Genomic DNA, 14,661 nt, shown 5'->3' with positions numbered 1-14,661 from the left:
TAATATTGATAATATATACTATAGAATTTTCTATGTATAATCATTATTAAACTTCATAATGGCACAAACAGTGATGAGGTAGAAAATCAGCTGATAGTTATATTAATTTCTCTGCATTATGCAAACATTTCTCAGAAACGGAGCAAATCACAAATCACATAAACACTAATTTGAAAGTATTTTTCATGGGGAATTAATAAATGTGCTGAAAAGTTATGAAAGACAGTCTGAAATTACTTGTTTTTTGTTTTTAAGGCTTCATCAGCTGCAAGAATTTAGGGCTAATAATGGACACAACAGCTTAAAAGTTACACATTAACAAGGTTATGCGGATACTTGGACTTGCACGAGCAATTCAGGACCTTGTGTGAGATGCCTGAGCTCTCTGCATTGAGCACCCAAAGCTCCCAGGTCTTCGAGCTGGGATCACCTGGAGCCACAGCACTCTCCATGTGGCCTCCAAGAGAGAGGCCATGGTGGGTCACGTCCTACTTCCTTCTCGCCTCGTGGGCAGCGTTCTCCCGGCTGCAGCAGGGCATGCACTGAGCTTTTGGGATCTTCATCTTAAAACCTTATCTGTTCAGTTTCTAAGAACTGAACCAGATTCCCTGCTTTCTTTGAAATCAAAGGAGTAATAGCAGTGGCCCTAATGTTTAGGGTAAGACAACCTGAGAGCAGGGACCAAAGTTTACAATCACTTCTTACTCTGCCCAGTAAACATCAGAGTTATCTAACCCGTCTGTTGCCAGCATATATACAACTAAAGCACTGATTTAACTGCAGTGTGTGGGGAGACAATCCTGCTGGTATTCCTGTAGCTTGGTCTGAAAGCAGACTGAGCTCCTCAGAGGCAAGCACCTTTCCACAGAGAAGCTCTCAACACAAGGCAGAATGGGAAGTTTTGAATTTGCGCAGACAGGCATCTTATTGGGAGCCTGGAAATTAAGCAGGGAAATGCTGGGGAGTTAGGGATTTGCTTTGATTCTGTGGCATTTGAAAAGATTTCTGGCTCACACGTATTTTTATTTTTTTCGTTGTTTGAGATTTTGATGTTCTCCTTTAAGAAGCTCTATGATGTATTCAGCCGCTATAATTTAGTTCACCAGATTCCTCCAGTTTACACTGTGGCAGAAGCCTGACACAGATCAGCTGAGAAAAGCAGAAAGTACATATTTGCACTGTCCTCGGCAGTCACTGGGGAGCTGGAGCATGGGGCTGAACCTCTTACCCTGTAAGAGGATAAAAACAATGCCAGATAGACCATCTGAGCTTTGGGGATAAAGCCAGCAGCTCCACAGGAGCAAAGGAAGTTGGCAAATTAATCTCTTACATGTTAGTAATTTTGAAAATGCAGTGACACCACAGTTTTCCATGGCTCAGAAAAAAATAACCCATACACTAAGGAGCTCAACAATGTCTAGATAGCTGAGACATGGGTCCCATAATAAATTCCAGTGCAGATAAAGCTTGTTCTTCACCCTAAATACAACTTCCAGAACTGTTCAACTCAAACATTTCATATAGTCAAATATTTCAAATTTCTGGCTAACTAAAGCATTTCAGCACAAATAAATTTTTAAAGAAATTACTGTGTTACTTGACCAGCTCTGCTAACAAAGTGTGTTTCTGATTTCACAATCCTAGGTGTGTAGCCATTAATGAAGCCAGATATATTTGCAGTCTCTAACTATAATATCTGGATTACAGACATTTGAAACTGCCACAGTGTTTGGAATCATTTTTTTGGTTCAGCCTGTTTACATTGGCATGTAATCCTTTAAAAAAAAAAAAAAACTCACACAGAGATCTATTTCAGGAGTCTTAACTTGTAACAACCCATTAGCACAAGGTTATCTAACCTCATAACAGTGCTTTAAAATTCTAACCAGACTCTGTATCATTTTTAATTGAATCACTCACTTTAATCACAGGAAAAGCTCTACACTCAGTGTCAGCAGCTCATGTAATCACAGAACAGAGGAGTATCTACAAAACTGGGATTACAGATGTCCCCTGACATTATACTGAACTGCCAGGCAGTTACAGCCCAACCGCATCATCTAGGCTCCCTGTACATCCAGACTGATTCATATCCTATGTTCTGTACAAACACTTTGCTATCTGTAGAGGGCAATTCATCTCTTAGTGTACACATCAGCGCTGGTGGGATGAACTATACGCTGGAGATGTGTATTTCTCTTCATTAAGAAGGCCAACATACATCATTTAAGTTAGATATCTGTAACAGATGAAGTAAGGTGGGATGACTCCATACTATACACCTTTTTTTTCCTCTCTTCTTCCACATGTTTAGAAAGATCACACAGGATTTATTTACAGAGACATGTAAGAACTATGGAGTACCAATCAGATTAATATAAGATTTAGAATTAGATATTCACACAGCACAAAGTTCAGAAGTTTCACATACAATAACTAGAGTTTTCCCATCCTCTTTTTTGTTACCTGCTCAATGTAATTAATGAGAGAGTTCTTGTTGTCCTCCCAGTAGCCCTTCAGAGTTTCTTCAGGTGGGAATTTTTCACAGCTAAGCTCCACTGTGATTTCAAAACAGTTGCTGCTGAGGTAATTGAAATCCTGCATTCCTGCAATGCCAGAAAAGAGAGTTAGTGATGGATTTTGCATCGTTCCAAAGTAAATAAATACCAAATATTTATGATTTTCCACAAAGAAAAAAAAAAAGGCAAACATCCTATTAATTTTTTTTCCATAGATAGGAGTATTTCCCACCCACTCAAAGGCTCTGTGAAAGAAATACCAGATAGCCTTCAATGCAATAAGAGAAACCTCGTTATTAATGCAACTTTAATCATATGAATTTAAAAATATATACAGTAGTATCATCTCTAGGCATAAAAACTTGGTATGAACGACATACTCTTGCACTTCTGAGGCACTCATCTGGCTACATGGGAATATTGCCTATTGCAAATCTGTCAACAGAAAACCAAGACAATTTTTTAAGTGGATCAAGCAGCTGGAGTGGGAATGTGGCTGTCCCCAAGGGTGTTACAAATACGTTCCTTGCAGAAGCTGATACAGATGATACTTGCCTTCCCAGTCTAGGTATCTAGCAAAATCAGTGGACTCATGAATGGAGGGCTGAAAAGAAAAAAGCTACCAAGCATTTTAAGCATTCCCACGGAGGTCACCAAAGGATTTAAAAGCAGCTACTTTGTTTAGCTCTGTGTTGCCTCATTCAAGTTAAGTATAAGACCTAACGTAGTCTCCTTACCAAAGCACTGGCACTGTGCACAGCAATGCCCAGAGACCTGATGTCATCCCCGAAAGAGAACACTGAAGGCAGCAGATTGAGTCAGATGGGAATTTGCCAACACATATGGGTGAAGAGTCTATTTTCTGCCAACCAGGCACGTAGACTCCTAACTACCGAGAGGAGCAGGGACTGTTCAGACTCCCTAAAGCTTTTTATTTCTAAGCCTTTTATATGGCTGAAAAAATAGGACAAATGGTGCTGCAGGAAGGGCCGGCTCTGATGTCCCACCACACACAATGCAAGATGGACCATTCACCAGCACACAGCAAGAGAGCAAGAGAGTCATGAGTAAAATCCTGACAGCAGTGCTGACTGCCAGGCATATGTTCCAGACACCAGATAATGTTGTTTTTCTTGATTCTTGCCTTTCTTCTACAAGAAACCATGAAGAGAACTGGAAGCCAAAGGGCATGATGTAATTTACTGTGATGCCAACAGCTCTTGACCATTGCTGCTCCAGTTCTCAGGAAGTTTCTCAGGAAGCTTCTCCCTCTTCCCTCCCAAAGCAAGGTGATACCAGGGACACCCTACTTCCTCAAGGACAGCAGAAATATAGTTTCAAGTTTTGTGAAAAGTGGCTGAATCCGTTATTACTGCCCTATTCCTCCTTGTCATGCACGTGGCATGTGTCACATGCATGCACATCACCACACTCCCAAAGCCTCTCATTTTAACAAAGAACAGCAAAACTTATTTTCCTGCACTTTAGCAGGAACCATTCTGAAGATCAGAAAGGCTTAGCAGACCTCAGATATAACTGAGATTCACACCCTTCATTGCTGACCACAAGTATTATTTTTCTTTGCAACTGAGCAACACAAACACTCCTCTGTTGCACTGTTCTAAAGGACTACAGTTTCCCTGCATTAGTACTTATGTAAATAAGCACAGAATACAGGACAAAAAACATTTATTCAGCTTTTACAAAAGGAACTCCAACCTTTGAAAAGAAAGTGGAGTGCAGGAGGGTGCTCCTGGCATCCAGGCATCAGAATTGCCTAGACTTTGAATTACAAACTACAACACTAAGCTAGGACCACTTCCACATATCAGAAGACAGTAACTTCTAGCAGGACAGGACGGAGCCTTGTGCAGAGTGTGGAGAACATGTGCCTCCTACATGCTTCTATAAAATCCTAAAGAAATGTTCTTTAACATTGTTTCCAAATCTGGTAACATGAAGGGTAATTGAAGTTAAGAATGAATGGAGTGCCAAGAGTGATTTAAGAGCATCTGAAGATAAAAAGACATTTAAACAATAGCCTACAAACACTGCAGTGGAAGCTGCTTTGAAATGCTATTTTTGTAATGACTTAAAGATCTGATTAGACTCAGGTGATGCTCTATGACAGAACAAGCAGAACACACATATGGCTACCAGAACACGCATATGGCCAGCTAGTACTTCATCGCTATCTGCTCTTCTCATTTATATTTCCAAATAGATATTCCATACAAAAGGTACATTAAAAAAAAACATTATTTGTGTTGAAAAGTTATGCACTCAACAACTAAGAAAATGCCAAAATTAAAGCTGTCTGTGCAAACTTAATTTGGCTTTCTTGTGCATAAGTGAAATTACTAATTACATGCTGACGAGGAGAAGACCAGTGTTAAAAATAGCACAGATTTTATGTATAGGCTTGTTTTTGCCTGGGGTCCGATGGCTTAAGAGGGCCTTTCCTAAAAACAGAAAAACTACCTCTTTGCTTTTGCTTGCTGCTCTCTGAAAAACCTACAAGGATCAACTAATTTCAGATGACAACTAATGCAAAACAAGTGTAACAGGTATCATGGTCTCAGATTTAGCACAAAGATGCCATTGTGGGGGCTGACTGCCTCTGTGCTCCTGCTCCACAGAAGAAAGTAATTACTACGCAGCAAATGGTTAGAGAAATCTCACAGAAAAGTGTATCAAGAGACAAAGCTAGTGTCATATATTCCTATACTTCATCTGCTCTCTCCACCCGAAAACCTCAAAGCCTGAGAGGAAAATTGTCACCTTGCCTGCGGCTGACACGGAAGTCCTGAGATTTCCAAGAGGGTAAGGAAAAAACACAAATGCAATGGAAGGCACATCCTTACTTCCAGTTGGAGGGAAGGGCTGCTACCAGATGCTTCTGCCACTGAACATCCAGTCTTCCTACTGAAAGAACCCAGATACTCAGAAAAATACACGCAAAAACAACATATACTCATACGAGAGAGCCACCAACGTATTATCTCTGCATACATATGAAGACTGCCACAGGCCCACCAAGCAGTGCTGTTTTTCACAGAAGGTAGAAGTGCTCCACCTGTGGGAGAAGAGCAGGGGCAAAGAAATGGATGCAGCACAACTGGAACCACCATAACAATCTTTATAGGCCAACATTGACTTTAGTAACTTGTTAGAAAGAAAAATCAGCCCTTCCTGGGTTAGAGCTCTTAGTCTGATGAGGTACTATCAAAGAAAGCATCTCGGAGACCACAGCCTCTCTCACTTAGCTCTGCCATCCCCCACTTTCTCCTTTTTCCCTTCCTTGCTAATGCTCTGCTAAAGCCATGCTTTCCTTTCGACACCAAACACAGCTCCAGTACCAATCTCATCTAATTTCTACCTCTGTTCCCTGTCATGTTGCTCCAGTTCTTCTTTCTCTACACAGTTGTGTCAATTCCCATTTTATTTTGCCTCCGTTCAGTCCACAGAGATCTCACAGGGATAGCACCAAACCTGTAGGTGCTCACAGGCCCCAGAAGAAACCCACAGCAACCCCAAAGGTGCAAAGGCAGGGAAGAGCCACCTTAGCTCAGGACCAGAGCAGACACTGAATAGACAAGGTCTCCAGAGAGTTTCCTCCTGATAAATTCTAACCTCTAGTAAGGATATATAATGAAATACTTTTCCTACAGCAATACAAATAGCTTTTCAATAGCTTTCACCACTAACTTTGAGTGCATTATCATATGGATAGCAAAATGTCAGCTAGCTTTCCAGAATAAAGCTTCCAAGAAAATCTTGAACTAAGCAATGTTTAGTTATTTTCCTTAACCCTAGACATAGAAACAAGAGAACTGTTTTCATTATTTTTTGTTGTTTTTTTATTTCTTAAGTTGGCCTGTGGCAATTATTAGCATGAAGGTTTCGGTCAACAGTTACAGCTTGCCAGCTGGTTTTTACACTTGAAGGAAAAAACAACAAAATAGATTCATACTGTATGGTCCACAGTCTATTGTCACCTTTCCATTTTTTATTAGCTACACCATCTTAAGATCATAGATCCTGGTTAGAACTAGGATTCCTTTCTACTAATTTCTGTACAAATACATGAGAAAAAGAAAGGGCTCCCTTGGGGAATTTCCAGTCTAACTTAAAATAAGATCCAAAAAGAAGACATAATTAAAGCTTTCCAACAATTTTTTTCCAATGGAAAAATGTGCCTTTGGCATGTGTAGTTTAGTCAGAATAAAAGCATTTCATCAAAACAATGGATAAGATTTTCCTAAGGAAAAAAGCTAAAAGTTAAACATGTCCACATTTATATAGTTAATATTTAATATTTTTGGACTGAATTGAAACAAATTTTAATAGTTAAACCTTTTAATATTTTGTTCACATTCAGCTTGTTTTTTTCAATTATGCAAACACCATTTTGTAAAGGGTGCTTTTAATGGTTCCAAATCAAAGGCTGTGGAAAGCTTCACACAAAGGAGAACACTTGCCTTTCAACAGTATTCAGAAATGCCAACATTTTATGTCATAGCTAGTCCCTGACACTGGTACCACAGCAGAGGAAACATGCTGCCCCTGAGAAGCCTGGTTAGACTATCACTGAAACTACCCAACACTTTGAGAGATTCCTACTCATTCCACATAAAAATTTATAATTCATTCAGAGACCGTTACCTTGAGTATTAAGATAAAAGCAAACAGTAATACTGGTATGTGTGTTCAAAGTTATCTGCTACAGATCAACAAAGCCAACGTGCAGACAAACCATTCCATGCTGAGTTTCCAGCTCAGAAATCCCCAGCCAAATTTTCACCTGAAGTTTCAACCGAGTTTAGCAACACAGAAGACTCTGCTTGATTGAGAATCTACATATTCCCAAATCTGCTTTGATTCTATTTACAAAGAAAATGAAATATCAAAAACTTTACTGAAAAGGAACGAAAGCTCTGACTTCAAGCTACACTCCCAGACAGACTTCTCCTTGAAAATCAGTTTTCAAGGAACCGCAGTAGCTCTGCTGGTCCTCTTAGCACAAAAGGCTCTGCCAAAGTCTAGGGAAACACCACCTAGACATGAATCAAGCACTAATTAAGCCAAGAAGTGTAAAGATGCAAGTTATCTTCATGGCTGGATTTTGTTCCCATGGAAATCGAAGGACAAACTTCCATTCTTCCATTATCTTCAACACTGGCCACAAAGCCTTCCCACATCTTCCAAGGATGGATACTTTCATTATTGAGGTTAAAATGAATGGTTATTAGCCTGTTATCTCTCATCAGGGTTTGTTGGGGGGGGGGGGTTATTTTTATTTTTTTAACTTAAACCCTCATCATGATAACACAGCAATTGCTCACCTGCTGCAGAACTATTACATTTTCAATGACCTGAACTTTGAATGAAGAAATACTGTAGACAAAGCAATAAAAGAGGAATATTTGAATAGGAATCACAATGAGCTTTGTGAGATTTTGTTGATGCACTGTGGTGAGTGATCAGCCTTTGATCTACCCTTAACCAGACCAAAAATTGTGGATAACCTTGTGGTATTCCTGTCTGTGGGAATAAGTTCCCAGAGTGAAAACTCAAGCTTGAAATAACCACCCATGACACTGAACCCCCAGCCATGGGTCTCACCTCCCGGGACGCTGTACCATGCACCACCATTAGTCGTTCCATCCACAAAGCTGCTGTCATCATCATTTTTACGACACGGTGGTCTGTTTGGATCGGACATGGCGGGATTAAAAGAAGAATAACTGCGAGCCAGGCTTTGAAAAATAGCATCATCAGGGCAGGAGCTGTACTCATGAGCACTGCCTAGGGAGGAAAAATGGTCCAGGAACAAGGATTATTGAAAATGCAGTCACAGGCTGGGGTCACAACCTAGATTAACAGTACTGCACAACAAGATGAAGCTTGGAAATTCCCTGTACAATGGTAAGTTTCCTACAGCACCATCAACAAATATTGCATTATTTAAATAACATTAACATGTCCCCAATCCTTAATCAATTGCCTGTATCAAGTTGTCCCATTATTAAGGTGATTTATATGAAAATATTAATTTCAAAGTGCACCAGAAATCTACATTCTAGGCTTTGGATTCTTTTAAGAACACGGTACATAGAAAAGTGTGTCTCCCTAGAGATTTTTAAAATCTGGTCTTAAGAGGATTTGCAATTAAACTGTACAAGAGTATATTGAAGAAAGTCAATCACTGACAATACCATCAAATCACTTCAGACATGTGCCCATACTACTATGGGCTAAACGATAACATCTCTGCCACAAAGAGACCCTTCTTTTTATGTGATCAATACTGAAAAAGTAGAAACAATGATAGTTGTTTTTATCAGCATACAATCACTTTCAGAAATTCACTTTTTAAAGGTTCAAGAAGATAAACCTTAGATCATAAAGACAGCCTAGATACATCTCTCTGGCTTCATTTAGCAGGGTATAAACAGCCCAGCTAATTTAAGACCTAAGTTACTTCATTAAATACGTGAGGGACCATGATTCCCTCAGGTATTACATCATTTTTGTAATGTAACTCTACTGAAACAAGCTATCTGTCTTAAAAAATAGACAACACGGTCATACGGTGACTAGCTTTAAATACGTCATTTTAATTAATGACTATTAATACTAAACTAAGTCATTACAATGCCATGATATAATGTTTACAAGTGAATCTCAGGTAGCAGTGTAGTAAGTATAGATCCATATATTTATGTATGTATAGAATAATATAAAATAAATATATAATAATATTTATAATAATTAACATGGAATAATTTTTAAAGTATAAAGTATTTATATCTCTTGCTCTTTCATGTTAACTTGTAACTACACACCACTCCGAGTCTCATCGTAAGGGTAGTTGGCAACAAGGTCTCCTCCATGAAGATTGGCAGAGAGCACAAAGGGAATATCCATAATCCAGTGAATGACACCTTTTGTTTCAGGAGCAAGCTACAACAAAATAGCATTATCAACAGTTACAATTTGATTATTCAGTGTAGAGACTTATTTACTTACATATACTTGGCTTAGCTATAATCATACATATTGTGCAAGCATTTAAATGAACAACATTTTTATTTTGGCTTCGTGGAGAACTGGATCAGTCTTTTACATCAGAATCTACGTAGATTCACATCAGTCTTGAAACTGGTGTAAATTAGTTCAGAGTGAGACCCCCAGACAGAGCTATCTCACTATTTTTCTCCTTTTATTATGGCTAAAAATAAGCATATCAAATTTAAAACCAAAGAAAAGAATTTAAAATATATGTTGGTAGGATGTAGTCTAATTCTATGCACTGAAAGTAAAATTACTTTGTTTAATAATTTAAACCGGGGGGGGGTAAATGCAAGAAGATTATAAAAAAAAAAAAAAACCTCCAGATGTGAAAATACATTTAAGTCTTAGGCTTAACAAAAATGCACATTATATGTGAGAACAGTTATCTAGCCAACAGTGTAATCACACACAATATAACAGTGAATTTCTGGCAATGGTAAAATGCTGAATATCTGCAAGAATCTATTCAGACCAAGGGAGAAGGCTACACAATCCCTATCCTTAAAAACAAAGTATGTTTTGAATGAGGAATTGATTAACCAATACGGATCAAAAGGTTTTACTACAAGAAGCCATCAGATGAATGCGACAAAAAAAAAAATGAACAAAATATTTTCAAGAACATGAATCACATAAAGACTGCATACACAGCTCCTAGGGTTTGCTGCATGTCTGTTCCATAAAATGGAGGATATGGGCACACAAGCGACTGGCTCTACAGCCCTTACTTACCTTGGGATTCTGGTCCACAGCCTTTTTCATGTTTTTCAGCAGGTGGTTGTTTGGGCCACCTTCTTTCTCATTAACATAAACTATTCTATCCAGATCAGGGAAATTTCGGTTTAGATCTATTCCCTGGGCATTACTTCGACCAACAAACCAGTCTTTAAGTTCACCAGGCTAAATGAGGAAAAGAAGCAGAAAGAGAAAGGCAAATGGCAGATTAATGAGCTGAGGCACCAACCCTTATGTGGGTATATCTACCCATGTAAATTCACATCATGATTTTATTTCTCCTGTTCTCAAGAACAAGAATGGATCGTGTGGGAGTAAAAACTGGAGCACAACAGCCGAGTGACCTGTATGTCTTCCTAGAGCTCTGCAGGAACAAAATTAAACTATTTCACTGTCTCAGAGGAGATGATCATTCCCATCAAGGCAGATCTAGACTAAGGATGGGCAAAATTACCAGCAGCATCAGATTTTCCAGAGCCTGCCCAGTTTATGCCTGCTGAATCTTCCCCTGAGACCTGGCTTTTCCCCATTGCCTCATACACATACTTTTGACTTACAGACCTCGTTTCAGTGAGCCTCAAGGCAGCTGCAGATGTATCTGCCAGCTGCAAGGAACATTTGCATTTGCTTCAAAGTTCCTCTAAATGGCTTCAGGATAAAGAAGGACCTTAATCTTTCTTTCCCTTAATCTATATTTTTATTTTTGCAGTGACTGTCAGCTTCATTCACTGCAAGGGTGGCACTGAATAAAGATGCAGCGCGAAGTTTTACAGAATCTTTTCTTGAAGCTACTTCTTTACAATAGGTTTTGTTTTGCTTTAAGGAAATGCCTTGAGGGTGCATAGTTTTCCGTAGCTTGTCTCTCTAAGCTTTCAGTATTTCTGTAAAATAGGTTTAGTTTGATTTTTGGTTTTAGTCTTGGGGTATATTAAATCTACTGTCACACACTGTTTATAGAGTCAAGATGCTGCTAAATTAGAATAACAGCAGCACTGAAGGAAATTATACTATAGATAATAAGTAATTTTTAAAGAAATATTGTAAAAGCAAATGTACTTGGACTAAAGAGAGAAAGTTTCAAATCGTATTACTGAATCTCTACAGTGAGATTTCGAACAAGTGAAATACGGCACCAATTTGAGGACAGCTTCTGCTTTATTGCCACTAGAGGGAGACATCATCTTGGACATGGTTTAAAAGAGGTCTGACGGTGGGATTTTTAAAGCCTTCGCAAGAATCAGTTTAATGAAGAGCTTAATCAGGTTTGACTTATTTAACGATGAATAGTCACGTAAAAAGAATCAACATTTCCATATTTTTTTAAAAAAAAATCAATACGCCTTGCTGATCAAGAAAAATCTCATTTTCCTTTAGAACATAATACGCACTAGAAACCCAACGTATCAGGGTCCTGATTGGCCTCCAAATGCTAACTGTGCATTAATATGTTTCTTGACTGAGTCTTCATCAGAAGTTACATGCTAAATATTCTTGACTAATAGCTAAACTAAATCACCTTATGCCGGAACTTTAGAATCAAAGCTGTTTTTAATAAAGAGATGGCTCACAGAGTTTCCTTCTTTTGAAATCAAGAACTAATGGATGTGAATAATTCATATAAATGTGTTTACTTGAGAATATTTTTAAAGGAAACATCAACTTTTTCCCTTTCTACCACTCCAGAAATGTGATATATTCCTAGAAGTTACTTGTTCGGGAAGCAGTTTAGTCAGTGAACTCAGATGAAAGAACATGCATGAAGCATAAATATCTTTATATTTTTAAATTAAGTAGATTCATTTATAACAAAGATGGCCATTTGTGGAAAACTGTCTGTGATACCAGCTCAAGTACAAAATCCTTCTTGTTAAACAGAACAAGCCTACCGTACTATTAGAAAATACATCAATAATGGTGTTCCATCCAACAATCACCACAGAGTTCATGTATTTGTAAAGCTGCTAAATTAAACTGTAATTTTGATCCTCGGGTTAATATACATCGATAGTTATTCTTATATTCACAGCCTTACGAACCTGGGATGCTGCCTTCTCAAAGCCGTCGGGATTCAAAGATGGCATGATATGGATACGCGTGCTATGGATCAAATTGATAATAGTTTCATTCCCTTTCTGGTATTCATTACACAGGTACTGAGCCAAGAAGATGAGCAGCTCCCTTCCAACAGCTTCATTCCCATGCATATTCCCAACATATTTAAATTCTGGCTCTCCTGCAAGAAAAAGGAAGAACATGTCTTAGAACAGCACACAAAAAACAGGCATGGGCACCACACAGCACGCCAGAGCCACAGCTATCCCTGTGACTCCATCTGGTCACAGTATCCCCAGGAAGCTACAAGTCTCTTTCAGAAAAGTGGACTGAGATTTTTTTCTAAACTCTGGCTGAACAAACAGTAATTTACATTCATGTGTTTGCCGAAGGCAGAGAAAGAATACCAGAGGACAATAAACTACATCAAAATAAATGTTAAGCGTGGCCATTAACATTATTACTGTCGAGATCTAATGCAATTGATGCCTCAGTACCACAAAAGGGTGTCCCGATTTTTAAACATATAAACTGACACTAACAGTGCTTCTTATCTTTAATGTTCGCTCCAAGATTAGGTTAAGCTTATCATACTACACATGCATTAAACTGCAATTCTTTTACCAAAGCACTGCCAGTGAACAGCTGTTGATCCTAGCGGCCTGAAGAATCTTACTCAGCCATCGCTTTGGATATTCAGCTCAGACTTTATGAAGCAGGTACAGTAACCTAACTTGTAACGTGGATCATTCCCACTGAAAATTGTAATAAACATTCAAAGGTTAAATATGTAAGTAAACAACATATGTATACGTTTAATTATATAGTCATACGAACTGTACATCCATATGAATCATATGAATTGATTTTTATGTTGAATATTTATAAGGATGTTTAATAATATATTTAATATAGGTTTGAATATATAATGTACATTTATAAGTATTCATACATCCATATACCTTCTTACATATGTGTATATATGTATTCATAAATTCAATATTTAAATAAACATTCCAACACTCCCAATTGCTCACAAATTGCACTCTCATGACCCTAGACATAATGAACATATCAGAGAGGTCTTAGAGCTGTTAAGGATTTACCTTTAAAAGAACACATTTTTTGCCCTAATTACAGAGAGGTTTTACAAGAGATGTAGGTATCTGCAGGAGATTCATAGGATTGTCCTGTAACTAGCCAGAATCACGTGTTGTTTTCTGGGTTAAAGCCCTTTTTTCTTATCTTTTTCCTTTTTAAATACGGTTCACCTGTTAGAGCAGCTTGAATCGAACCATCTGCTGGTGACATGCTTTGAATCATCTTTGAATATGCTTTTTGATAGCCTTTGGCACTATCACAGTGGCAAATTCAAGCCAGGAAGGGTTACACAAACAAGGCCTAAATAATTGCTAATCAAGCACACATCTGCTTACGACTCTTCAGTCTGTGCTTGTTAACCTTAATCCAGTGATAAGGTGCTAGCAGGCAGCACGCTATTAATATCATGTCTTCTTTCCTTCCTGCAAAGGTGGTTTTGTACATATAGATTATTCCCTCATATCTTTTGTCAGATAGGTTAAGAAGTGCTCTAGTTTCAGTGAATAGCTTTCTTTTTTTTTTTTTTAATCTGATACACACAATTCCATTACTGGGACTAAAACCCTCCATTTCCTGTTTTGGCATTGCACATCTTACTGTTTCCTCCTATCTGTTAATACCAGGGAATGCAAGAGGTCTAATCATCAAGAGTAATCAGACCATGCACTCAGAGCATGGATATATAAATACTATTTAATAAAATGTGCAGTGCTGCACATCACGTATTCTCATAATTAGAATACTCATGCATATGCATACTGGCATGCTACTTATGGGGAAAGTGTTTCACAAGCTAAAAGACAGATCTGTTACCATGGTAAATATGAACACGGTCACATTTTGCATTTGTGGTTTTCCCTAGGACACCACTATGGATGCATGAAAGTTAAATCATTTCTCCTGATTCCCAGACTGTGCACTGTTCACCTGCCTTTGCTTCCCACTTGAATTTTACAGACCTGGTTCAAATAAAGGAATAGAAACAGATGTTTCCCATAGGGTATTGCTTGCCCCCACCACGACCACTACCACCAAAGAGTTGTTAATAGTGTTTAGAAAGCTTTGTGAAAACAGGCACAGCCTACAGTGAACCCAGAGTACAGCCTCATCGACCACATAGCTTCCTTCAGTGGTAATGAACCATCCTACATGGGCATGAAAAGATAAGAGGAGTTCA

The 14,661-nt window shown here is 38.4% G+C and overlaps 1 protein-coding gene across 2 annotated transcripts in view; it reads right to left on the bottom strand.

Annotated features, from left to right (window-relative positions):
• CPE (carboxypeptidase E) overlaps positions 1-14,661 on the bottom strand; it is a 58,674-nt gene that overhangs the window by 6,607 nt on the left and 37,406 nt on the right. The window contains exons 1-6 of one of the 2 annotated variants that reach the window (XM_013175255.3): positions 13,490-13,520; positions 12,368-12,564; positions 10,329-10,496; positions 9,368-9,485; positions 8,145-8,327; positions 2,467-2,606 (exon numbers count right to left, since the gene is read on the bottom strand). In XM_013175255.3, the coding sequence (XP_013030709.2) occupies positions 2,467-2,606; positions 8,145-8,327; positions 9,368-9,485; positions 10,329-10,496; positions 12,368-12,564; positions 13,490-13,505 (822 nt within the window). In that variant the 5' untranslated portion in view covers positions 13,506-13,520. Of the gene's footprint in view, positions 1-2,466; positions 2,607-8,144; positions 8,328-9,367; positions 9,486-10,328; positions 10,497-12,367; positions 12,565-13,489; positions 13,521-14,661 lie in introns of those variants that run through there. The other variant, XM_013175256.3, reaches the window with a different exon arrangement.

This window comes from Anser cygnoides, chromosome 4 (assembly GCF_040182565.1).
Source record: "Anser cygnoides isolate HZ-2024a breed goose chromosome 4, Taihu_goose_T2T_genome, whole genome shotgun sequence".
NCBI lineage: Eukaryota > Metazoa > Chordata > Aves > Anseriformes > Anatidae > Anser > Anser cygnoides.
Note: the sequence above shows the minus strand (reverse complement) of the source record. Positions and strands in the feature narration are given on the sequence as shown.